Raw genomic sequence first — 27,520 nt, 5'->3', positions numbered from 1 at the left:
ACCTGTATCAATCTCAGTCCTAGCTAAAATGATGCCAGAAAGGTTGTTTTATACTAAAATATTGTTAATAATAAGAAGAAATATAATTTAGAAAATATTTCTACTTTTTCGATCTATAAAATGATAATCTAGTGAAAGTCTTTGAAGCGACTGATTAAGAAATGTTTTATCTAGAAAGTTTTGATTTTACTTATGAAAGTTTTTTACTGATGATATGAAATGAAATTTATCTATGAAAGTTTTTTTACTGAACTGTTTATGTGACTGACATTGTATTTGGAAAACTAACTCATTTTACTGTACACAAGTATTTTGAGAGACATATATTATAGACTGATACCCTATATTCTGTTTACAGTGTTACTGGCATACAGTGCAGAGTAGAATATATGTGGAAGTTTCTCTGCTAACTACCGTAAAAACTCGAATATATCACGCTAGCATGTATATGACGCACCCCCGATCTTGTATCAAAATCTTGGGGAAAATGCTTACATTGGAATATATCACGCGAAATCAGTCGAAAACGTTGTTTACAAAGTCGAAATCGGCCATTAGCGGCATGCGTAAAAACGATTTCTCGTGAAAATCACAATTGCTGCATAATCGGTTACAGACAACAGTGACAATAACTGACAGACAAATTATTTCTAAAGTATTTGAGAACTTTCTCAAGCTGTCAACACCTTAGCACTTTAACAGACGTGCGAACAAACATCTCATAATTATGGGCACATCAAACGAGAAAATCGCGGCTAATTAGCGTGTTTGTTTAACAATGTACGAGCTGCTATATTGATCAGTAATAATTTGCTGGAAGAAATAACAAAGGATCTGTTTTAATTGCAATTTATTTGAGCATCCTTGAAAGATAATGATTTTAACGATCAAACACCAACAACCCGGAACCGCAAAATTTTGTATTTTGTCTAATTATTAAACTGACACATTATCTGGTGCTCTGGATATGTACGATACTTATTAATCAAATTTACAAATACAAAAAATTTAAACTCACAAATAAAATCAACTTTACCATATATCATCAGAGGTTCTGTTCCGTACGTGTTTTTAGACCCGCCCAATAAAACGCTCTCCAAGAGGAGGTTAAAAATGTAAATACATGACAGTTGACAAAATTGTCCGATTTTCGCCGATATTTTCGGGTTTTCAAGCTGGAAAAAAATGTTTGAAGCTCTACCTTGGTATATATGACGCATCCCTTTAAGAAAATGAAAAAAATCGTAAAAAAACTGCGTCATATATTCAAGTTTTTACGGTATGAGATATTCTGGGCAAATTCATCAAATATGAAAGTCGGAAATCTAGACTAGGACTTGAGAATAAATTTGTTTTTGTTCCCTGCAATTTTATTTTTAAGACACTACATTCTAGTTCTTCAAAATTTTCTTGATGTTTGCATAGTTTTAAAGTTTACACTTCTTCTAGTTTTATGTGGAGCCAAGTCTAAAATTTCACATAGAATGTTTATGAATTGTGGTACTGATAAATGCTGTGAAATACTTGTGATAGATTCTGGCCATGATTTCTTTCTGGCAAGTTTATTACTTTGTACATATATTAAATATATTTAGTATAAAATGCTTGGAAATATTTGAATTTCAGTATTAGGAAAATGCTCTTTTAATGTTTTATGATAATATTTTAACAGACATATTTTATTTAAGCTGTTGGCTAAACATCTGTTTGATATAAGACAATACTGTGAGATATGGTAAAGAAAAAAATGTATTCCTGATTTTAGATTATAAAGAGCTGGTCTATACACAGTTACATGGTTAATGTTAAATTATGGTATTGACTTGTGGACAGGGTAAAAAGAGGTTTTAATGTTAAATCATGGTATTGAGTTGTGGACAGGGCGAAAAGAGGTTTTAATGTTAAATCATGGTATTGAGTTGTGGACAGGGCGAAAAGAGGTTTTAATGTTAAATCATGGTATTGATTTGTGGACAGGGCGAAAAGAGGTTTTAATGTTAAATCATGGTATTGAGTTGTGGACAGGGCGAAAAGAGGTTTTAATGTTAAATCATGGTATTGAGTTGTGGACAGGGCGAAAAGAGGTTTTAATGTTAAATCACGGTATTGACTTGTGGACAGGGCGAAAAGGTTTAATGTTAAATCACGGTATTGACTTGTGGACAGGGCGAAAGAAAAGAGGTTTTAATGTTAAATCATGGTATTGAGTTGTGGACAGGGCGAAAAGAGGTTTTAATGTTAAATCATGGTATTGATTTGTGGACAGGGCGAAGCGAAAGGATGTATTAATGTTAGATCACGGTATTGACTTGTGGACAGGGCAAAAAGAGGTTTTAATGTTAAATCATGGTATTGAGTTGTGGACAGGGCGAAAAGAGGTTTTAATGTTAAATCATGGTATTGACTTGTGGACAGGGCGAAAAGAGGTTTTAATGTTAAATCATGGTATTGAGTTGTGGACAGGGCGAAAAGAGGTTTTAATGTTAAATCATGGTATTGAGTTGTGGACAGGGCGAAAAGAGGTTTTAATGTTAAATCATGGTATTGATTGTGGACAGGGCGAAAAGAGGTTTTAATGTTAAATCATGGTATTGATTGTGACAGGCGAAAGAGGTTTTAATGTTAAATCATGTATTGATTGTGGACAGGGCGAAAAGAGGTTTAATGTTAATCACGGTATTGATTGTGGACAGGGCGAAAAGAGGTTTAATGTTAGATCAGGTATTGAGTTGTGGACAGGGCGAAAAGAGTTTTAATGTTAATCATGGTATTGATTGTGGACAGGGCAAAAGGAATTTAATGTTAAATCATGGTATTGAGTTGTGGACAGGGCGAAAAGAGGTTTTAATGTTAAATCATGGTATTGATTTGTGGACAGGGCGAAGCGAAAGGATGTATAAATGTTAGATCACGGTATTGACTTGTGGACAGGGCGAAAAGAGGTTTTAATGTTAAATCATGGTATTGAGTTGTGGACAGGGCGAAGCGAAAGGATGTATAAATGTTAGATCACGGTATTGACTTGTGGACAGGGCGAAAAGAGGTATTAATGTTAGATCACGGTATTGACTTGTGGACAGGGCAAAAGGACGTATTAATGTTAGATCACGGTATTGACTTGTGGACAGGGCAAAAAGAGGTATTAATGTTAGATCACGGTATTGACTTGTGGACAGGGCAAAAAGACGTATTAATGTTAGATCACGGTATTGACTTGTGGACAGGGCAAAAGGACGTATTAATGTTATATCACGGTATTGACTTGCGGACAGGGCAAAAGGACGTATTAATGTTATATCACGGTATTGACTTGTGGACAGGGCAAAAGGACGTATTAATGTTATATCACGGTATTGACTTGTGGACAGGGCAAAAAGACGTATTAATGTTATATCACGGTATTGACTTGTGGACAGGGCAAAAGGACGTATTAATGTTATATCACGGTATTGACTTGTGGACAGGGCAAAAAGACGTATTAATGTTATATCACGGTATTGACTTGTGGACAGGGCAAAAAGATGTATTAATGTTATATCACGGTATTGTCTTGTGGACAGGGCCACAATATAAGCCACTTTCCCAAAGTCTAAAGAAAGAAAACTTATCTGTTTGTGCCATCACCAGAGTTTAACCTACATCCAGGTCTTTATCACAATAAGTGAAAGAAATAGCTAGACTAGAGAGGTGCTTACATGTTCTGTTTGACCGGAGGTATTTTCACCCATAGCATAACAATATGTTATGGTGTACGACTCTGATAGAAAGTCTACATGGCTTTCACTTGCATAAATGTATATAGGTACCCAGGCAATGGTCATTATTTTCTCGTGTAACTTCACAACTCATAAAAGAAACTTGGTGCTTCCAATTTTTAGCTCACCTGAGCAACTATGATAACCTTGTGTTCATCATCATCTGCCATGCATGGTTTACAGACTGTGAATACTCTAGAGGTTTCAGTTTTGGTGCAGTCGTAATGAAACTTGGTCAGTATATTTTTCTTAATAAAGTCTCCAGCAAGATCAAAATTAGATCATCTAGGATCAAAAACTAAGTTACTAGGTCAAATAATAGAAAAACCTTGTAACCACTTTAGAAGCCATCCTTTCTACCTGATTTCTGTGGAAGCAGGTTTGAATGTTTTGTCTCTATGAAATTGGGATCATGTTTGAAACTGGGTTATCTTGGGTCATAAACTTGTCACTAGGTCTTATATAGAATAATCTAGTTATCTTTATAATCTCTTTAGGCCATATTTTCTGCTTGATCTTTTTGATACCTAATTGGTATATTTGTCTTTATGCATCTAGGTCAAGTTTGAATCTGGGTCTTCTGGTGTCAGATCGTAGAAAAAACTTGTTAACACTCTAGGGGCCATACTTGTTTCTTGATCTTTATGAAACCTGGTCAAATTTTCTTCATTAAGTCTAGATCAAGTTCGAAATTTGATCATCTTGCATCAAAAATTGAATTAATAGAACAAAACATAGAACACCTGTGTTGACACTCTTGAGGCTATGTTTTCAACATAATCTGTATGAAACCTGATCAGAATGTTTTCCTTCATGAAATAAAGGTTGAATATGAATGTGGATCACTTTCAACAACGTTGGGGTCTAAAACTAGGTTAAATCAAAGAAAAATGTTTTGAATACTGTAGGGCCCATATTCTACTTGATCTATATGTAACCTGATCAGTGTGAAATCTAGATCAGGTTCAGAACTGTGTCATCTGGGGTCAAAATATAGGTCACAGGACCAAATCATAGCATTGTTAACACTAGAAAACTTACTACCAAGCTTAAAGTCATATTTTCTAAATTTGACTCGATGAAATAAATGACAGTTTTGATACTGGGTCACTTTTGCATAAAATCAGGTTACTAGCCCAACTTATAGAAAAAGATTAACATTAGAAATCACATTTTTGAATGGATCTTCATTAAACTTCTTGTCTGTCTAGTTTTATACAAAATAGCATCGTTACCTTCTATGATACAGTTTGTCATGGCATATATTTATGGTGAAACAGTTAAGATCAGGTGAGCAACTTAATCTTGGCCCTCTTGTTACCCTAGATTATTTGTTTTCAAGTTTTTAGATTGAAATGCATTATATCCATAGAATAACTATATTTTGTGCTAGATAAATATCTTGAGAAGTGATTGAATTTTTCTACTGTAATTCTTTTAGATGAAAGTACTTGACATATCAATACTATAGCTAGTGTTACACCTCAGTGTTTACACTCAATACAGCAACTGAATCAGTATGATAGGTGAATATTAGTGTTACAGTGAAATCATTGGATTTTGTGGGTAGGAAACCTTGTGATTTGACTAAAACAGCTATTTTGTTTGTGGTTTTCATTTTTACTTTTGAAGATTAAATGAAAGGAAAGTTTATGTTTTGTTGGGATTTGACATTGGTGAAAGTTAGTTGTGCATGGATATCAGTGATACGTCAGTATTGTACTGCAGCTCACTAACATGCACAATTGACCAATTATGTCCAGTAAACAATAGTAAGTCATTGATCTCATTACTTTAATGTGAACTAGTACATGTAGTTTGTGAATTATAGACACTATTCAAGATTCAGTTTTAGCTCACCTCAGCGCTAAGTGCTTCAGTTGAGCTATTGTGATCACACTGTATCCGTCATTGTGCGTCATGTCATCAACAGTTTACTGTTAACACACTAGAGGACACAAGTTTTGCCTGATCATAAAGAAACTTGGTCAGTATAGTCACAACTTGGTCAGTACGTAGAGTCACAAACAAGTTTAATACTGAGTTATCTGGAGTCAAAATATATTAGATAAGCTTATTAACAAATAGAAACCATATTTTTTACCTTATCTTCATATATATATGTCGGAATGTTTGTCTTTATGAAATCTAGGTCACGTTGGGTTCAGAAGTAGGTCATTAGGTCACATCATAGAAAAACCTACAATCTAGAAGCCACATTTTATCCTGATCTTCATAGAATATTGTCAGAATGTTTATATTTATAATTTGTTGGTTAATTTTAAAATGGGTTACCAAGGGGTCAGGTCACTTGGTCAGATTATAGAAAAACAGAATATGATATGTATGATGATCTTGGTCTGCACTGGTCGCAAAGGCAAAACCACTTGCCACCAGCAGGCTAAAAGACTAAAGGTTAAAAATTTCATGTCAAGATTGAGATATTATCATATGAGGTCAAAAACTATGTCACTGTCAGATCATACAAGAAACTTTAACACTTCAGAGGATGTATTTTAGACCTGATTTGCATGAACCCCTTTAGAAAATCATTTGTCTTGATGAAATCTAGGTCATATATGAAAAACTAGGTCATAAGGTCAGATCATAGAAAAACCTTGTTGGTATTGAGGATATTTTTCATCTGATTAAGGTAGTACATGTTCAAAATGAGTGTCTTGATGAAATCTTAGCCAGGTTTGAAACTGGATCATCTGGGCTTTAAAACTAGGTCACTATGTCAAATAGTAGAAAACTTGTGTTAAGAGGCAATATTTTCTACCTGACCTGAATGAAACATGGTCAAAATTATTCTACATGAACTACGTCAAATGTAAAACTCTGTCATATTTAGTAAAAAACTAGGTCACTTGGTCATATTATAGACAAAATTGCAAACGTTGTTGAGGCCACATTTGCTACCTGACATGCATGAAACTTTATCAGAATGTTTGTCCTTTTACAACTTATGTTAAAGTAAGTTAAATACTAGGCGATTGTTAACACTCCACAGGGAACATTATCTACCTGATCTACATGAAATCTTGGGTCAGAATGTTTTTCTTTTTTGTCCAGGTTTAAATTGGGTCATCTGCTTCACTCTGGTGAGCAATACAGGGCTTTCACAGCCCTCTTGTTATATATATTAGAGAAATAGATGTGAGGTGTATAGATAGAGCCTCAGACACTATAGACTGTGGTTCTCATCCCATGCCGTATTTAGCCTTAAGCCAGTAATTTGTTTACATGAGTTGTGATAAGTTTCCAGTGCAATGAATATGAAATAAATAAATGAATACATAGATGTTATTAAAATTCCACTGTATGGGACATGTTGAAATTTGAGAATAATGATCAAATGATGTAACCAGTTAACTCAAGACAATATACAACTACTGACACCATGTTTTACCTAAAATCAGCGATAAATGTCTTACATACAAGGGAAACTTCATTGCTATTGTTATATTTTATGTGATAATTTTTAATGCAGTTGTGGTATTGAACATCAGTTCCTGAATCTTTGTAAAGAGGACAGATGTTTGTGTCAGTGCAAAAAAGAAATATCTCACACTAAGTGAACACCGGATACAGTACTTCCATCAATGTAAGGTCTTGTGTTCATAAGTGAAAGATATTTGACATTATATGTAAAACAAGCAAACATTCTTTTATTTCATATCATTACAGGTTTTAACAAAATTTTACGGATGTTGTAGTTGTGTATTGGTATTTTCACTGTGAAATAACATGATAAATTGAATGTTTAAGGTAGTGGATCTGTAATAACATTCAGCATTTGAGCCGCACCTTGAGAAAACCAACATAGTGCGCTTGCGTTCGCTTTCAAAGCCTATTGCAATTAGAGAAACCGTTAGCGAACAGCATGGATCCTGACCAGACTGCGCGGATGTGCAGGCTGGTCTGGATCCATGCTGGTCGCAAATGCACTATGTTGGTTTTCTCATGGCATGGCTCATTTGCTGTTTGAAATGGAATATTAGCATTTTCCAGTTGTTATAAAAATAATTTTCTGTTCTGACCAAAGGATGCTGAAATAGTACATAATGATATGTGAACACATGAAAAATTCCAAGTGTTGTTACAGGTCAACAACCTGACTATCATTAGAATGTAAAAATATGAAAGAACGTAAGAATTTCATATTTTTAGAGAATAATGAGAAGTATTGAAAAACATTCCAAGGATGGTGATATTCTGGTAGATTTATCTAAGGAATTGTGACATCTTGTTTTTGGTCGAGACCTTTCAGTCAAAGTCAGAAGTTTGGTTTTACTGTGAAAGTTAATAAACATGTTTCTTTAGTAATAGTTGTGTTTTGAGGATGTAACAGATTTTCTCCCTAGATTTTACCAAGTGATATTTTCTGGTTTTTATTCCAGTCTGAGTGCTATGTACATGTGTTCAGTATCGTTTTAAAGTTTTTGTTTTCTGTGTTCTGTAATCTTATGTCAGATGTGATATACTGTATTTATGTTTTTCTGTTAAAGATATGTTTATGTACTTGTAGTTCCTTGGACAGCAATATATAATGGGACACACTTTGTAATGCTCTTACTTTACCAAGCTAACAGTGTAGGCAGTGAGGCCAAATTCCAAACAAGAAAATAGGTTTAACATCTCTTGGAAGGAAAAAGGTCTTAAAATACAGTCAGAATTGAAACTAGAAAGCTACAGATTAAACTGCCACTGAAATTTCCATTTTGCATCCATTAAATGAAAAAAAACTTTAAAAAAATTCCTTCCAGCCATGGATGTGGTATTGTGAACCAGAAAGACAGTGAGAATAATTTTGCTACTTGACCTTGAGCTTAAAACAACCAACTGAATAACATATGTGGTGAAAGACATGATGAATTGAAGTTTTTTTTCTTAGGTGATGGTTATTATTTCAACTTGTATTCCATTAATGTAGGTATGATGATGGAGTTGAAAAATGTATTAAATTTTATTGATGTTATCATACAGTGTTACAAATTACTTGTAAAATGTAAGGAATGTATGGTCAAATACAGATAATTTTATTCTTGGTAGAATGTTTTAAAGAAGGTAAGAAAGTCTTAGGATGTCCATGATTATTTTATTTGTGTCATATATATGAAAATTTCATTTTGTAGAACTGTGTTTATTTTGGAAATATTGCACAAAGATATGACAATTTTGCTTTCTTATCTAATAACTATTTACTTAATTACTTCGCACAAAAATACATAATTATGAACTTATTTAGAAAAAAAGTGTTTGAACTGAAATACTGCAACACACAACTAAATGGTTTTAAGGACTGACATATATATTAGGGATGAAAGGTTGGTAAGGGTTTCACAGGAGAAATCTTGTTGTTTTGCTGTATGAGGATTTTTTGTCCATTCATGATGAAATCATGTCTCATGTAAGTTTATTAGTTCCTTGTAAATTGTGTTGTGTATTATATGTGTAACTATGATAGTTATAATGAATGCCTCTTATTTTAACAGATTGGATTAATCTTTGCTTGCACAACTTGCTATATATTATACAGTTAAATTGTTTGAGATGTAGCAGAATATTACGAATGAAAAAGAAAACAACAATATTAGGTATGTTGTACAAAGTTACAGTTCATAAAAACAGCAGATCATTACCAGTTCTTTTTGTCTGAAATCTTTATATGACTTTTTTAGACACTTGCTAATATTTATTTTTCAATTGAATTCCATTGTTGTGGTTTTGTTTAGACTAGCCACTAGACTGATAAAGAATTTGTCACAAAATTTCAACTTTTGCAATTTTTCTCTTGTTTTATGTGATAGTGACAAAGGCAAGTCTATTTTAGAGAACTGGTTGTAATATTATCATATATGATATTTTACGTAGGATATAGACTGGCTACATTCACAATTATAAAAATTTAAAAAGTATATACCGTAGTCTAGGAGCTAGTCTAGGTCTTTTGTACAGTTTAGTCTGTGGATTCAAAGGCAAAATGGTTTAATTTTGAAAATTTTAGACGAAATTCTATGAAAATATGTCTTTTTATCTTTGTATTCGAAGTGCTTTTTTCATGTACACTGCTTGATTTTCATGACAAAATTAATTTTATGAAAAACTAGACCAACAATATAAAATCAGACTGGAGTTTTGTCCTCCACCTGTTTCAAACAAAAAAATAAATCCTTTGAAAACCGGACTTCTGTCTGGTTTTCAGAATTTTTACTGTACCTTCCTCCTATGAAAAAGAGCACATGTATGTTTTTCAGTTTTCCCACAAATTTAAAAATGAAGTATAAAGTAAGATGATTTATAATGATAAATATTAAAAAAGCAGTCAGCAGTTGTATACTTCCAGGTTAAGTTTTAAGTTATTGTATACATAGCTAAATATAATGTGTAGCATTATTATGATTGCAGTACTTTGGCTTATGTATCTATACATTGACTTACACTGGTATGTGAACTTTCACTGGTGTCGTTTCATTAGTATCTTTCATTTGCTTTTGTTAATTTCTTACCTGAACATGATAAAATATTTCATCATATTGTTTGCTTCTATTTTCTCACCTGTTTAAAAGAAGAAATCACAAATCTTTATATCCAGATACTATAGGTACAAGTATTTGGAGCAGTTACCAGTCATAGATATTAGAATATACGAGGGTTGTCCCAATAAATTGTTCGCTCTTGGAATAAATCATTTTATTGAAGTCTGATTTCAGTTAATTTAAACACATGTATATTTTGTCTATTTCCAAGAAACTATAAAAGATTTTTATTAAAGTCCGATATATTCGAGTCGTGCAACCCATAAGGTACAATTAAGAAATTGTGCTCCTACTTCAAACTGTTATAACAGCATATTATCAAAATTTTTCGCTAAGCATTCATATACAGTATATGTCGGCTTTAATCATTCTTAAGTCACGCTTTCAAATTTGACATTATTATCTAAAACAGTTTTCTTTCATGTATACAAGTGATCAAACTCATCAGCTAAAAATGGCGATGTCAGAAGATGCCACGATGCACCAGAAACTGGTCAGATTCTGTGTAGAATACTGGATAACTCCTCCATAATTATACTCTTGAAGATGTTGCAACATGTTGAGAGGCATCAGAATGTAAGTGGTATCGCAGATTTTCTATGAGTCATTCAGAAATTGTGCCGCAAAGTCACCGAATAGCTGCGATTATAAACAACAGATGCAAGACGTCATAAACATCGACAGTGGACAAATGCAAGAAGGATCCGATATTACGAGATGTTTAAACTATACAACTGTACAGTGGCTAGTTTAAATGTACCAACAATTTATAGACTTGTCATGTATTCTTATGCAATGAGTTCCTTGGCCATTGTAAGTGTATTGAGCTAGCAGGGAATTATTGTGAGAAAGGATGCATAGTGCTACATGTGGTTGACTGTAATAATGTTTCATTGTGCTGAGGTAGTGGCTATGTCCTCCACTTCATCTTCTTGTAGAATCCTAATTCTGATACACATTATATTGTTATTATCTGAGACTGTAAAAACCTTGTTAATTAATGCCAGTTGTTTTCCGTATTATTTCCAATGTCAACAATTTAAAAGGACAGCCCTCGTATATGATTAGAAGAATGTAGAAAAAAGCAACCCCCTTGACATGTAGAGGATGTTTTATTGACTGGCAGTATGTTTTATAAAAAATGTCCCTATGGAGGGGAACATCGTTAATTCTGTTATAATTTCATGTTTTATGTAAAAGTCAATAAATAATGTCATATAAATGATTTCAGTCTTCTGTGTTGCTTAAATCTAGAATTTCTCCTTTTTGTTCGCTTTTTAGCTCTTGATTTAAACTTTAAGGTGTTTATTAGTACTGGTGGATGCTCCAGCTTCCATCGTCCCTCTTCCAGGGTCAGCAATTTACTTTTAAACATCTCCTCCAAAATGACTGGTCAGAATAACACCCTTAAGGGTTAGGGTAAACCATTTGAACAAACAAGAAAATTCCATGCCATGTTCATACTGACCAGGTATAATTCTGACCATGCCAGGTTCATACTGACCAGGTATAATTCTGACCAGTTGATTCAGGAGATGTTTAAGTTAAAGTTTTGACGGAGGACAATGGACGCTAAATCATCAACATATAATAATAGCTCACCCAGAACAAAGTTCATGTGTGCTAAAACTTTATCAACTCCTTCCAATGAACCATTTGATGGGTCTTCACTTAACCTGGTCAGTAGCTTCTTTGTTTTGACCTCTCTCGAGATGGTTCTGCTCGACTTCTTTCAAGGGTGGTCAGAGCGAGCAGAGTTGAAGAAATAAAGAAATCTTTAAACATCTCATGATCAGCTTGATGGAATGTACATTGAACTTGGTCTGTTGTGTCCCAAGCTTGCTCCAATGTTTTTGCTGGGACCAAATTTTGGACCACCACAGAGGTTGGTGTTTCTAAATAAGGAAAAGTTCAAAAGTTCAGTATTGTGATTAGAAATTTAAGTTATTTAACTCATTTGATTTATTTAACTTATTTGACATAAAATTTTGTCAGTGGTGTGTTTAAGTTTGTTGAAGCAAGATTCTGGACAACCACAGGGTTCTGTACCTTAACAAAGAATTATATTAAGAAAACATATTTTTTTTTTTTTGATTGGGTTTAACGTCGCACTGACACATTATAGGTCATATGGCGACCTTCCAGCTTTGATAGTGGAGGAAGACCCCAGGTGCCCCTCCGTGCATTATTTCATCACGAGTGGGCACCTGGGTAGAACCACCGACCTTACGTTAGCCAGCTGGATGGCTTCCTCACATGAAGAATTCAATGCCCCGAGTGAGACTCGAACCCACATCAATGAGGGGCAAGTGATTTGAAGTCAGCGACCTTAACCACTCGGCCACTGAGGCCCCCCCCAAGAAAACATTAAAGTCCTCTCCAAAACATGAGGGTCTCGATGACCCTATATCGCTCACCTGTTAAACTTGGCCAAGGGATCATCAAGATAAACATTCTGACCATGTTTCATGAAGATAGGGTCATAAATGTAGCCTCCAGTGTTAATGAGCTTTTCCTTTGATTTGAGCAGGGAACCTAGTTTCTGACCCCACATGACCCAGATTCCAACTTGGCCTAGGGATCATCAAGAGATAGGGTCATAAATGTGGCCTCTAGAATAACTGGCCTAGTGACCTAGTTTTTAACCCCACATGGCCCAGTTTTGAACTTAAGAGATCATTAAGATAAACATTCTGACCAAGTTTCATGAACATAGGCTCATAAATGTGGCCTCTAGTTTTTGACCTCACATGATCAAGATATGAACTTAAGGTCATCAAGACAAACGTTCTGACTAAGTCTCATGAAGATAGGGTCATAAATGTGGACTCTAGATTGTTAACAAGCTTTTTCTTTGATTTGACCGGGTGACCTAGTTTTTAACCCCACATGACTCAGTTTCAAACTTGACCTAGAGATCATCAAGACAAACATTCTGACCAAGTTTCATAAAGATGGGTCACAACTGTGGCCTCTAGAGTGTTAACAAGGCAAATGTTGACAGACGATGCACGGCAATGACCAGTCACAATAGCTCACTTCGTGCTCCGGTAAGCAAAAACAAAGCTCACAGGTGATATATTTCATCCGTAAAATTGGCTGTTCTTCATAGTCTGTCCCTGAGACTAAATTTGGGACTTCAGAACTAAAAGTAGATACAAGAGGGTCCTTGACCCTAAAGTGCTCACCTGTGTACCAGGCTTCAAGTGTGTATAAGTACAGAGTTAGGGTTCTTCTATGTTAGCCTATATTATATACATGTCACACACACTTTTGAACCTAGACCAATAATTTGAACAATTATGGTAGAAAAGAATATTTTCAAAGTTTTTCCCCATATATGTCTGTATAAACCATGTGACCCTGAAGCGGGGTCATATTTGTCCCCAGGTGGATATTTTGAACAATCTTTGTGGAGGACCACTAGATAATGCTACATTCCAAATATCAAAGCCCTAGGCCCTGTGGTTTTGGACAAGAAGATTTTCAAAAGTTTTCCCTATACAAGTCTATATAAACCATGTGAGCCCTAGGGTGGGGCCATATTTGACCCTTGTGGGGATAATTTGAACAATATTGGTAGAGGACCACTAGATGATGCTACATACCAAATATCAAAGCCCTAGGAACTGTGGTTTTGGACAAAAACATTTTTAAAGTTTTCCCTCGGTTGCCATGGCAACCAGAGTTCTGTATGGAATTCAATTCTTTGAAATTTTTTTAAAGAAGACCAACCAAGGAACATCCCCGTGTAGTTTCATCAAAATTGGTTTGGTGGTTTAGGAGGAGATGTTGTTTAAGGGAAAATGTTGACAGATGATGGACAATGGACAACCACTGACCACAATAGCTCACCCCCGAGCACTTTGTGCTCAGGTGAGTGAATTATGCCCCTTTTATATTCATTCAATTTACAAAGTTGTTGAATAGTTGAGCGTTGCTGTCCTCCGACAGCTCTTATTAAAGTTTCTACTATATATTTACATGTATATATATAGGGAAAAGTGATCACGCCCCCTGGTAGCCATGTTTTTAGCTCACCTGAGCACGAAGTGCTCAAAGGTGAGCTTTTGTGATCGCCCTGTGTCCGTCGTCAACAATTTGACTGTTAACACTCTAGAGGTCATAATTTTGGCCCAATCTTAATGAAACTTGGTCAGAATGTTACCCTCAATAAATCTTGGATGAGTTCGATATTGGGTCATCTGGGGTCAAAAACTAGGTCACCAGGTCAAATCAAAGGAAAAGTTTGTTAACACTCTAGAGGTCACATTTTTGGCCCAATCTTAATGAAACTTGGTCAGAATGTTACCCTCAATAAAGTCTTGGATAAGTATGATGGGTCATCCGGGGACAAAAACTAGGTCACCAGGTCAAATCAAAGGAAAAGCTTGTTAACACTGTAGAGGCCACATTTATGACTGTATCTTCATGAAACTTAGTCAGAATGTTAACCTTAATGATCTTTAGGTCAAGTTCGAATCTGGGTCATGTGGGGTCAAAAACTAGGTCAATGGGTCAAATCAAAGGAAAAGCTACTTTACACTGTAGAGGCCACATTTATGACCATATCTTAATGAAACTTGGTCAGAATGTTAATCTTGATGATCTATAGGTCAGGTTCAAATCTGGGTCAGGTGGGATCAAAAACTAGGTCACTAGGTCAAATCAATGGGAAAGCTTGTTAACACTCTAGAGGCCACATTTATGACCATATCTTAATGAAACTTGGTCAGAATGTTAATCTTGATGATCTATAGCTCATGTTCAAATCTTGGTCAGGTGGGGTCAGAAAGTAAGTCACTAGGTCAAATCGAAGGAAAAGCTATTTAACATATTAGCGGCCACATTTATGACCATATCTTAATGAAACTTGGTCAAAATGTTAATCTTGATGATCTTTAGGTCAATAGGTCAAAACTAATGACAGACGATGGATGACAGACACAGTACTATCACAGTAGCCCACCCTGAACCAGTTAATTAAAAGAACTCAGATATAGTCCAACACTATTTATTGTAACAAATAAATAAGAAAGAGTTCTGCAAAATAGGCAAATATACACCATTGTTCTTTTTTTTCAACAGGAGTTTATATAGGGGTTAGGAAGAAAGCTGTGGATTTTTACTATCTGCATACTGTCACCTATCTATAATCTAAGTTTCAAGTCGCTATCTTGAATAGTTTTTGAATTGTGCTCTCAACTAGAAACCATTTTTACCTCTTAGATCAATGTGTGACCTTGACCTAGTGACCCAGTTCATGCACACTGCACATCCTCTCGTCGTCACCTATCTTTATGTCAAGTTTGATTTATTTTGTTTGGTTTTACGTCACATCAACACAATTTTAGGTCATATGGCGACTTTCCAGGAACCCCCAGGTGCCCCTCCGAGCATTATTTCATCACGAGCAGGCACCTGGGTAGAACCACAAACCTTCTGTAAGCCAGCTGGATGGCTTCCTGGCATGAAGAATTCAAAGCCCCAACTGAAGCTTGAACCCACATCGATGAGGGGCAAGTGATTTGAAGTCAGCGACCGTAACCACTCAGCCACGGAGTTTGAAGTCAATATGTTAAATGGTTATTAAGTTATTCTCTGAATAGGAAATATGGAAAGATTTGACTTGCTGTTGGATTAACCTTTGCCCTACTGACCTGGTTCATGTGCTCTATATATCTTCTCATCGCCACCTAAGTGTAATGTCAATATCTTTAAAAGTTATTTAGTTATGCTCAGGAAACAAACTATGTCATACAAATTTCACCATTGAGCTCAGTTTGTGACCTTGGCCTTTGGCTTTCTGGCTTGTTCTATGTGTTATTTTGACTTAATGACCAAATCAAATTTGTAAAAACTGACATAATATAAAATCAAATTAAGCTTTTTTTGCCTCAATATTTGTAGATCAATATCTCTGTTTTATCCCAAAGCGTTTAATTTTTACAACAATAATAAACACAAAACCAAGAAAATAAATGTTAGTTTAGAATGCTACAGGTACCTAACAACCCAATTAACTTTTCACTGCTACCTAGAACCCCATTATACACCTCAATTAATGTTTCCATTGCTACCTAAAACTACCATCACATACCCCATCAATTTTTATATTGCTACATAATATTCCCATTACATACACCATTAACCTTTTCACTGCTATCTAACACTCCCATTACATACCCCCATTGACCTTCCCATTGCTATCTTACACTCCCATTACATACCCCATGAACCTTTCCACTGCTACCTAATATCCCAATTACATACCCCATTAACCTTTCCATTGCTATCTAATACCTCAATTACATAACTCATTAACCTTTCTATTGCTACCTAATACCAACATTACATACCCCATTAACCTTTCCATTGCTATCTAACACCCCATTACATACCCCATTAACCTTTTCATTGCTACCTAACACCCCATTACATACTCCATTAACCTTTCCATTGCTACCTAATACCCCCATTACATACCCCATTAACCTTTCCATTGCTACCTAATACCCCCATTACATACCCCATTAACCTTTCCATTGCTACCTAATTCCCAATAAGCCTTTCCATTAATACCTAATACCACCATTACATACCCCATTAACCTTTCCATTGCTACCTAACACCCCATTACATACCCCATTAACCTTTTCATTGTTACTTTACACTCCCATTACATACCCCATTAACCTTTTCATTGTTACTTTACACTCCCATTACATACCCCATTAACCTTTTCATTGTTACTTTACACTCCCATTACATACCCCATTAACCTTTTCATTGTTACTTTACACTCCCATTACATACCCTATTAACTTTTCCAATGGTATCTAACACCCCAATACATTCTCCATTAACCTTTCCACTCTTACCTAACTATCATTAACATTTCCACTGCTATCTAACACTCCCATAACATACCCCATTAACCTTTCCACTACTATCTAACACTCCCAATAACATACCCCATTAACCTTTCCATTGGTACCAGGGGCGTTCAATAAATAATGATACTGTATGTAGTTCTGTAACCATTGGCTATTTTTGAATGCAGTTTTCGGAACATTAAAGAGCAATATATTGTAAACAAAACGCCATAAGAATGATAACAAGAGGGCCATGAAGGCCCTGTATCACTCACCTGACCTATTGACCAAGTTTCATAAAGATATGGTCATAAATGTGATCTCTAAAGTGTTAACTAGCTTTTCCTTTTGATTTGACCTGGTGCCCTAGTTTTTAACCCCACATGACCCAGATTCAAACGACCTAAAGATCATCAAAATTAACATTCTGACCAAGTTCCACGAAGATACAGTCATAAATGTGGCCTCTAGAGTGTTAACAAGCTTTTCCTTTGATTTGATTTTGTGACCTAGTTTTTGACCCCACCTGACCCAGATTTGAATTTGACCTATAGGAGAGATCGTGTTTGTATACAAATCCGGAGTATTTTCTATTTTTAGAACTGATAAGACAGCGATCGGGTTGGCAGAAGCCGATCGTCCATGTTTTTTTGTAATCGGTGATGTTTTTCTAACGGTCTAAACTTTCTTAAAACACAAATTACATCATTAATTTTTTGATCAATGCAAAGGTTATAAAACAAGCAATTTATTGATTACTTTTAATTGTTATTTCGAAATAAAATGGATCAATTATGAACGCTTAACTTACACTGTTTTTCTAAAAGTTTTGAACATCATTACGCCGCTTTAAAAATTGTATGTCATTTAAAACGGTTGTTCATTGAAAAAAGATATTTGGATACAAAAATATGAAAATTGTTAGTATTTCAAATCTTTTTGAATTTTGAAAATCCATAAATGAGCAAAAAAGTTATTACAAATTATAAATTCTGATTCCATATGCAAACGGTGTAAAAAACATTTGTTTTGCCAACCAACAGATAAACAGATGTTAGCGTGTGACGTCACGGCGATCACTCCTATAGATCATCAAGATCAACATTCTGACCAAATTTCATTAAGATATAGTCATAAATGTGGCCTCTACAGTGTTAACTAGCTTTTCCTTTGATTTGACCTGGTGACCTAGTTTTTGATCCTACATGACCCAGATTCAAACTGGACCTTAAGACCATCAAGACTAACATTCTGACTAATAATCATGAAGATACAGTCATAAATGTGGCCTCTACAGTGTAAAAAGCTTTTCCTTTGACTGACCAGGTGACCTAGCTTTTGACCCCAGATGACCCAATATCGAACTCGTCCATGATTTTACTGAGGATAACATTCTGACCAAGTTTCATTAAGATTGGGCCAAAATTGTGACCTTTAGAGTGTTAACAAGCTTTTCCTTTGATCTGACCTGGTGACCTAGTTTTTGACCCCAGACGACCCAATATCGAACTCGTCCAAGATTTTATTGAGGGTAATATTCTGACCAAGTTTCATTAAGATTTTTACTATATAACAACTAGAACTGTAGTTCAATTTTTAGTTTAAACAGTTAAAACAAATCATCATCTTTACACAAACATTTGAAAACTTAAATAAAAAATTTGATAACAGTATTAAATTTAGTGTGTATATTTTTACTCGAAAAATGACAAGTTGAGTACAATAAGCCTCTGCAATTTTGTCAGGTGTGATGTTCATCGTTGAAAAAAATTCTTGTATATTAAGTTGATACTATTTTCTTTATTCTCGACTGTGAAACAAGTTCTTACAACTTAGATTAAATGCTCTCGAGACTCATTCCAGATGGAATCAACCTTGAGTTTAGATGTTTTAGTTGTGTTGTAAAATGAAAAGAGCAATAAGTAGTTAAAAACAAACTGAAACTCATCACAAATTGCTGAACCTCATTAAAAATGACAGAAATTTGTGATTTTACAAGTTATTCTATTATTCTGAGACCCTGGATGCCCAGGACAAACCTTAGTTATGAATATTTTTGCTATGCTCCAGCATACCTTAGAACACCTCACTCAAATGATTATTTTTTAATTTGAATCTACTGATTTTTAACATTCATTTGGCACATTGTTTCCAATAAAATGCTTTATAATGTGCTGAAAACCTCATTTAAAAATAACCACCGGTTACAGAACTACACATGAAGTATCATTATTTATTGAACACCCCTCGTATCTAACTCCCCCATTAACCTTTCCACTGCTATCAAACACTCCCATTAACCTTTTCAATGCTTTCTAAATATCCCATTAAGCTTTCTACAGGCCTCCTAGCAGGCCTGAACAAACATAAAGGTTTTTATAAAGGCTCCAATCTATGGAAATAAAGGCCTTTTAGTGTAAAATATTAAAAAATAAAGAGTAAATAAAGGCTATTTTTGTCGGAATTCTCGTTGAAAACACATAATATATATAGGTATTTACTACATGTATGTGGTCTGGTGAACACAACAGCATTCTGAAAAACTCAAGATGAAAGATACACAAGCAGTACCCTAATAACAACACTTAAAAGGGGGGAAGAAATACAGTAGTATAACCATTACTTGCTTTAAACTGGCACGGCAAGCAGTCTGAACAAAAATATAGGTTTTGAGTGAAAATTACAGGCTATTTGGCCGTTTTAAAGGTTTTTTCAGAAGATTTAAAGGTTTTAAAGGTTTCACTAGGAGGCCTGTTTCTATTGCAATCTAACACTCCCATAACAAACCCCATGAACTTTTCAACTGTTACCTAACACCCCCAATTACATAGCCCATTGACCTTTTCATTGGTATGTAACACTCCCATTACATTCCCCATTAACTTTTCCACTGCTATCTAACACTCCCACAACATATCCCATTAACCTTTCCTTTGTCACCTAACTATCCCATTAACATTTCAACTGCTATTTAACACTCCCATAACATACCCCATCAACCTTTCCAATGTTACCTAACACCACTATTACATACCCCATTAACCTTTCCACTGTTACCTAACACTCCAATTACATACCTCATTAATCTTTCCACTTTTACCTAACACTCCAATTACACCCCATTAACCTTTCCACTTTTACCTGTCTACTGCATTAACCTTTCCATTGCTTTCTAACACTCCCACAGCGTACCCCATCAACCTTTCCACTGTTACCTAACTATCCCATTAACCTTTCCATTGCTATCTAACACTGCCATCAACCTTTCCACCCCATAACATACCCCATCAACCTTTCCACCCCATAACTTACCTCATTAACATTTCCATTAATTCACTCCTTCATACCAGACATGTTACTGCCACAAATACATGTATATGTATAAAAAAGCTTCTGCTGAAAATATTGTCTAACAGATTTAACTGACTACTGGCATGTATAAGTACTGTCCAGTAACGATGTAAATACATGTACAGTTTTAGAATTTAAAGGTCCAATACTAAGGAAAGTGAACATTTTAATTTCTTTTAAAAAGCACAGAAACTATTTCATTTTATTGGAAAATGAAAGTTGGTATGTAGAAATTCGAAATAAATCGCAGTATATGTACAATTATTTTTCTATGAAGTATGAAGAAAGTTAAAAAGACCTGGGGGGTCATTCTGTCGATTCATTGAAATTTCAACATAATACACATACATTTCTTTGAGTTCCATAGACCTTCTGTAAATTTTGACCTGCCAATCTTCATTATTTAGTGTCTTGCAGAAGTCTATGCACTGGCTATGAAAAAAAAATGCCAACTCACTTTCCCTTAGTAATGGACCTTTAACAATACAAGCCTTGGAATTAAACTTGGAACAAAAAAGTACTTCAAGGCCAATACAGAGTGTATTGCCATTCGGCCACTCTTGTTGTTTCTATTGGAAAAGAATCTTCTTTTGTTTATTTATATTTCACAATGCCTTAAGACTGTGCAATACCTATACATGAAATGTACACAGGTTAGAAAAACAAGGTTTGATGATGAAATTATTATAGTTTGTATTTCTTCTTAATTTTCACTAAAATTGCTATCACAAGTGCTAACTGAAATATATGATGGTAAAGGTGCTCATACAAGAGCAAACCTAAACTTCTGTATTAATTCACTTCACCGCCATTCCAATTCTCTGTTTCTGACACTGTAGTAATTGTGTCAGATATAAAACTTGGCACATTTAATGAGCTAGCTGGTACCTCCATAGTATACAGAACTAAATTGGCATTGGTCCCCTCTCGTGGAATAACTGAAATTTCATTAGCGTCAGACGATTCAACAATATTTGCCATGATTGAATCAGCATTTTGACCAGAAATATCTACCTCCTCATTGCCCAACATAGTTGCATCTGCTAACATTGGGGCATCTGACCTACATTTGACCAGCAGGGATGTACTTGTTAATGTAACAGCTGACTGTAATTTTGTAGCAGTCATTTGTAGGTCTCTGTCCTCAGACAAACTCTCTAACCCATTTCCAGCTTGTCCTTGATCGGATAAATCTGATGCCATTTCCTGTCGAGTTTCTAGACTATTATCTACATGTTTTAGACCTCTATGACTGCGCATGTGACTTGAATAACTTAGCCCAACATCAGTTGTGAAATCACAGTAACGGCATGTAAAAATTCTGTTAAATGTGTGCCGATTCTGGATATGTTTTGATAGACTTCTTTCAGACCTTAAATTTTTCTCACAAATCTGACATTTGTGTGTTCGTTGTTTGTGCTTAATCATGTGCTGATTGAATGAATTTCTCATTGCAGTTGTGTAAGGACATAGATCACATTTAAACCTATCTTTGTATTTGTGGGCAAAAACATGCCTTCGCATTGTATGATAACTTTTAAATGACTGCCCGCAAATTTGACAAACATAATCTTTAGATTCTTTGTGAATGTCTGCATGTCGATCCATGTCCTTTTTTGCAGAGAAGGCACGACCACATATATTACAAAGAAAGGGTTTTATCCCGAGATGCCTTGTCACATGTTCTGTTAGATCTTTTACATTTCTACTAAATGTTTGACAATCCTGAACTGAACAATAGTACGGTTTTGTTGGGTCCTTGGTACACGGGTGTTCAGATTTTTCAAACTCAGTTATAAAAGATAACTTACAACTTATACATTGAAATGTTTTCTTAACTTTTTTACAAAAGAATTTTTTATGTAATTCCAGTTCATGGTCATAATCTACTTGTTTACCACAGTCATTACACAGAAGCCCTAACCCTCCATCTTCATTATGTTCTGATGCAATATGTAAATTCAGTGGAGCACGATTTCTAAACTTCTTCCCACATTTGAAACAATCATAATTATAGCGAACATTAGAATTTTGGAAATGCTTTGTACTTCTCCTCAGCTGTTCACGATCTAAAGCAATTTTCCGAATTTCATCTATTTCTTGGTAACTATCATTGGTTTCAGCGATAAGACTTGAAAATGTGTCATCACCAGTAAAGAATTCATACTTATGACCTTCTTCTACATTTTCAATATTTACACAAGCTACCCTAGTTTCCTCAAACAAACTACCATAGTCAGGTACCAAACGAAGGTCATCCCCGTCACCTTCAATCTTCACTTCCTTCTTTTTCTTTCTGTCAATCTTTTTCTTTTTCTTTCTGTCAGTCTTTTTCTTTCTATTTTCAACTTCATTTTCTGTTTTCCTTTTACTGGAAACTAATTTTTTGGATAATTCTTTAGTGGGTGTACTCACAGGTGATGATTCAGTATTACCTACAGGAATTTCTGGAACCACTTGCTGTGAGCTGCTGATGACAGGAGACTTCCTTGTTACACCATTTGTATTCCTACAGGTTTTTTTCGCTTTAACTTTGTTACTGAGATCTGTACTAGCTTCCTCATTCTTGTGAAATATTCTCTTAAAGATGGTAGCTGAAATTATAAGAAAGAGCAAAACTATATATACACAATTACAAAGTCTTATCAAATATGGTTGAGTTCTGAAGCCAGTATTGACAAAAAGTGCTATCTGAGACAACTATATTATGATATTAATGTTTGGCAGCCAAAGTTTACTAAATAACAAGAGCAGTTTGTAAAACACTATGCCCCCATGGTGGCCTGTTCCAGTTTCTACTGACCCCCAACACAATAGGAGCAATATACTAATGTGACAGGCAATCATCCCAAGTAGTCTTTGCACTGCAGGTGTGTGTTCTCTAGTTACTCAGCAGAAACCATTTTCAGTCAAAAGTTCACTGTGGCCATGACTTCTAGCCTACTGACTCTAAAAAACAACAAGAGGGTCATGATGACCCTGTATCGCTCACCTGAGTAACATGAGCCACATGTTTCAAATGGCAAACTGATGCTGAAACATTAAGAATGTAGGCCAGTAGGTCACATTCATGTCACTGAAAGTCAGTTTTAAGATCATTGTGCAAAACTGTACATGTGATCCAAATTTCAAGGCTGTATCTTAAACAAGAGGGCCATGAAGGCCCTGTATCGCTCACCTGACCTATTGACCTAAAGATCATCAAGATAGTTTCATTGAGATATGGTCATAAATGTGGCCTCTAAAGTGTTAACTAACTTATCCTCTGATTTGACCTGGTGACCTAGTTTTTGACCCCATATGACCAAGATTCGAACTTGACCTAAAGATCATCAAGATTAACATTCTGACCAAGTTTCATGAAGATACAGTCATAAATGTGGCCTCTAAAGTGTTAACAAGCTTTTCCTTTGATCTGACCCGCTGACCTAGTTTTTGACCCCACATGACCCAGATTGGAACTTGACCTAAAGATCATCAAGATTAACATTCTGACTAAGTTTCATGAAGGTACAGTCTTAAATATGGCCTATACAGTGTTAACAAGCTTTTCCTTTGATTCGACCCATTGACCTAGTTTTTGACCCAACCTGACCCAGATTTAAACATGACCTATAGATCATCAAGATTAACATTCTGACCAAGTTTCATTAAGATATGGTCATAAATGTGGCCTCTAGAGTGTTAACTAGCTTTTCCTTTGATTTGACCTGGTGACCTAGTTTTTGAACCTACATAACCCAGATTCAAACTGGACTTTGAGATCATCATGAGTTATATTCTGACCAAGTTTTATGAAGTTTCATAAATGTGGCCTCTAAAGTGTTAAAAAGCTTTTCCTTTGATTTGCCCCCGTGACCTAGTTTTTGACCCCAGATGACCTAATATCGAAATTGTCCAAGATTTTATGAGGGTATCATTCTGACCAAGTTTCATTAAGATTGGGCCAAAATTGTGACCTCTAGTGTGTTAACAAGCTTTTCCTTTGATTTGACCCGTGACCTAGTTTTCGACCCCAGATGACCCAATATCGAACTCATTCAAGATTTTATTGAGGGTAACATTCTGACCAAGTTTCATTAAGATTGGGCCAAAACTGTGATCTCTAGAGTGTTAACAAGCTTTTCCTTTGATTTGACCTGGTGACCTAGTTTTTGACCCCAGATGACCCAATATCGAACTGGTCCAAGATTTTTATGAGGGTAACATTCAGACCAACTTTCATTAAGATTGGGTCAAAATTCTTACCTCTAGAGTGTTAACAGTCAAATTGTTGACGACGGACCGACGACGGACGACTGACCACGACGGATACAGGGCGATCACAAAAGCTCACCTTGAGCACTTCGTGCTCAGGTGAGCTAAAAACAAGAAAGTAGGTCAGTAGGTCAAGGTCAGTCAAGTGATCCCTAATCACTTGGGATCATCAGGTAATTATAATTAAACAGTCTAGGAAATATGATCTGATAACTTTTGTATTATTTTTGCTACATAACTCATAATTATAATAAGTGACCCCAAGGGCAGGGCCTCTTTTCACCCAAGGGGCATAATTTGAACAAACCTGTTTGAGATCCACCAGGCAATGCTACATACCAACTATAAAAGACCTAGGCCTTGAACTTTCAGAGAAGAAGATCTTTATTATTTTTCCTACATAAGTCTATGTTAAACTTGGTACCCCCAGGACAGGCCCCTTTTCACACTAGGAATGTAATTTAAACAAAAAGCTGTCGGAGGACAGCAACGCTCGACTATTCAACAGCCTTGTCAATTGAATGAATACAAAAGTTGAAAAAAGGGCATAATTTTGTAAAATGCAAAGTAGAGGTATTGAACCTCTGTACTGCATGTCATATCATGACAGTGAACAAGTGTGTGAAGTTTCAATCCATTCCAATTAGTGGATACTGAGATATCAGATTACATACAAAAATTTAACCAAAAACTGCTAAGTCGAAAAAGGGGCATAATTTTGAGAAAAAAAAGAGCAGAGTTATGGGACTTGCTTAGTGCATGTCAGATCATGACAGTGAACAAGTATGTGAAGTTTCAATCCATTCCCATTAGTAAGTACTGAGATACCAGCTTACATACAAAAGCTTTACCAAAAATTTCTAAGTCGAAAAAGGGGCATAATTTTGTATAAAAGCAAAACAGAGTTATGGAACCTGTGCAATGTAGGTCAGTTCATCACAGTGAATAAGTGTGTGAAGTTTCAATCCATTCCCACAAGTGGTTACTGAGATACCAGCTTACATACAAAACCTTAACCAAAAATTTCTAAGTCGAAAAAGGGGCATAATTTTGTAAAAAAGCAAAATAGAGTTATGGAACCTGTGCAGTGTAAGTCAGTTTGTCACAGTGAATAAGTGTGTGAAGTTTCAATCCATTCCCACAAGTGGTTACTGAGATACCAGCTTACATACAAAACTTAACCAAAATCGGGACGCGGACGCGGATGCGGACGCCGACGCCGACGCATGGGCGAGTGCAATAGCTCTACTATTCTATGAATAGTCGAGCTAATTAAATGCTTTTTGCAGAGAAATACTAGGGAAGGCAACATACTTAATATCAAAAGCCTAGGCCTTGCAGTTTAAGGCAAGAAGATTTTTTAAGTTTTTTTCCTATACAAGTCTATGTAAAACCTGAGACCCCACAGGGCAGGGCCATAACTTAAACAATTTTGATAGAAGACCACAAAGCAATGCTAAATACAAAATATCAAAGACCTAGGTCTTGTGGTTTTAGACAAGAAGATTTTTAAAGATTTTTACTATATAAGTCTATGTAAAACTAGTGACCCTGGGGCAATATTTGAAAAATCTTGATAGAGGACTATAAGATGATGTCACATGCCAAATATCAAGCCTCTAGGCCTTGCGGTTTTGGACAAGAAGACTTTTAAAGTTTTTTCTTTTGGGTTGCCATGACAACCAGTGTTCTGCATGGAATTAAATTCTTTGAACAATTTTGAAAGGGAACCATCCAAGGAACATTCCTGTGAAGTTTGGTGTAATTCTGCCCAGTGGTTTTCAAGAAGATTTTTTTAGAAAATGTTGATGGACACACGGCACACGACGAACGACACATGACGGACGACGGACATTGAGCAGTCACAAAAGCTCACCATGAGCCTTTGGCTCAGGTGAGCTAAAAAGAGGGTCATAGTGACCCTGGATCGCTCCTGTGTAATATGAGTTACATGTTTCAAACATCAAACTGATGCTAAAATAATAAGAAAGTAGGTCAGTAGGTCACATTCATGGTCACTGAAAGTCAGTTTTAAGATCGGTGTGCAAAACTGTACAATCATGTCATCCAAACTTCAAGGCTTTATCTTAAAAAACAAGAAAGTAGGTCAGTAGGTCAAGATCAGTCAGGTGACCCCTTATCACTTGGGGTTATCAGGTAATTATAATTAAACAGTCTTGGATAGAGTTATGATCTGATAATTTTTGAAGTATTTTCCCTATATAATTCATATATAACAAGTGACCCCCATGGTGGGACCTCTTTTCACCCCAGGCGTATAATTTGAACAACCTTGTTAGAGATCCACTAGGCAATGCTACATACCAAATATCAAAGGTCTAGGCCTTGAATTTTCAGACAAGAAGATTTTTTTTCCCTTATAATATAGGTCTATGTTAAACTTTGGACCCCTAGGGCAGGGCCTCTTTTCAACCCAGGGGCATAATTTGAACAATTTTGGTAGAGGAACACTAGGCAATGCAATATACCAAATATCAAAAGCCTATACCTTGAAGTTTCAGGCAAGAATTTTTTTCCTACGCAAGTCTAATGTAAATCTTGGGACCCCTGGGTGGGGCCTCTTTTCACCACAGATTAATAATTTGAACAATCTTGGTAGAGGACCACAAGGAAATGCTACTTACCAAATATCAAAGGTCTAGGTCTTGTGGTTTCAGATAAGAAAATTTTTAAAGTTTTTTTCCTATATATATGTCTATGTAAAACTAGGGAACCTTGG

At 35.5% G+C, this 27,520-nt stretch overlaps 1 protein-coding gene and 1 long non-coding RNA gene across 5 annotated transcripts in view; one reads left to right on the top strand and one right to left on the bottom strand.

Moving 5' to 3' along the window:
* Positions 1–230: 230 nt before the first annotated feature.
* Positions 231–11,522, top strand: LOC128547298 (uncharacterized). Of its 3 annotated transcripts, none has more exons than XR_008366432.1 (4): positions 231–2,084; positions 2,182–2,541; positions 2,722–2,749; positions 2,793–11,522. It is a non-coding gene; the product is annotated as an uncharacterized LOC128547298 (long non-coding RNA). The 3 variants fall into 3 exon arrangements; XR_008366431.1 differs by having other exon boundaries at positions 231–2,130; positions 2,180–2,541; XR_008366433.1 differs by lacking the exon at positions 2,722–2,749 and having other exon boundaries at positions 231–2,130; positions 2,180–2,522; positions 2,842–11,522.
* Positions 11,523–15,297: 3,775 nt separating this feature from the next.
* Positions 15,298–27,520, bottom strand: part of LOC123533718 (zinc finger and BTB domain-containing protein 24-like) — a 101,635-nt gene continuing 89,412 nt past the window's right edge. Inside the window, exons 4-5 of one of the 2 annotated variants that reach the window (XR_008366430.1) lie at positions 16,850–23,117; positions 15,298–16,806 (exon numbers count right to left, since the gene is read on the bottom strand). Coding sequence is in view for 1 of the 2 variants with exons in the window: in XM_053519543.1 (XP_053375518.1) it covers positions 21,316–23,117 (1,802 nt within the window). In the remaining variant the exon portion in view is untranslated. Of the gene's footprint in view, positions 23,118–27,520 lie in introns of both variants that reach the window. The other variant, XM_053519543.1, reaches the window with a different exon arrangement.

Source organism: Mercenaria mercenaria, chromosome 12 (genome assembly GCF_021730395.1).
Source record: "Mercenaria mercenaria strain notata chromosome 12, MADL_Memer_1, whole genome shotgun sequence".
NCBI classification, from domain to species: Eukaryota; Metazoa; Mollusca; class Bivalvia; order Venerida; family Veneridae; genus Mercenaria; species Mercenaria mercenaria.
This window is presented reverse-complemented; position numbering and strand designations above follow the sequence as displayed.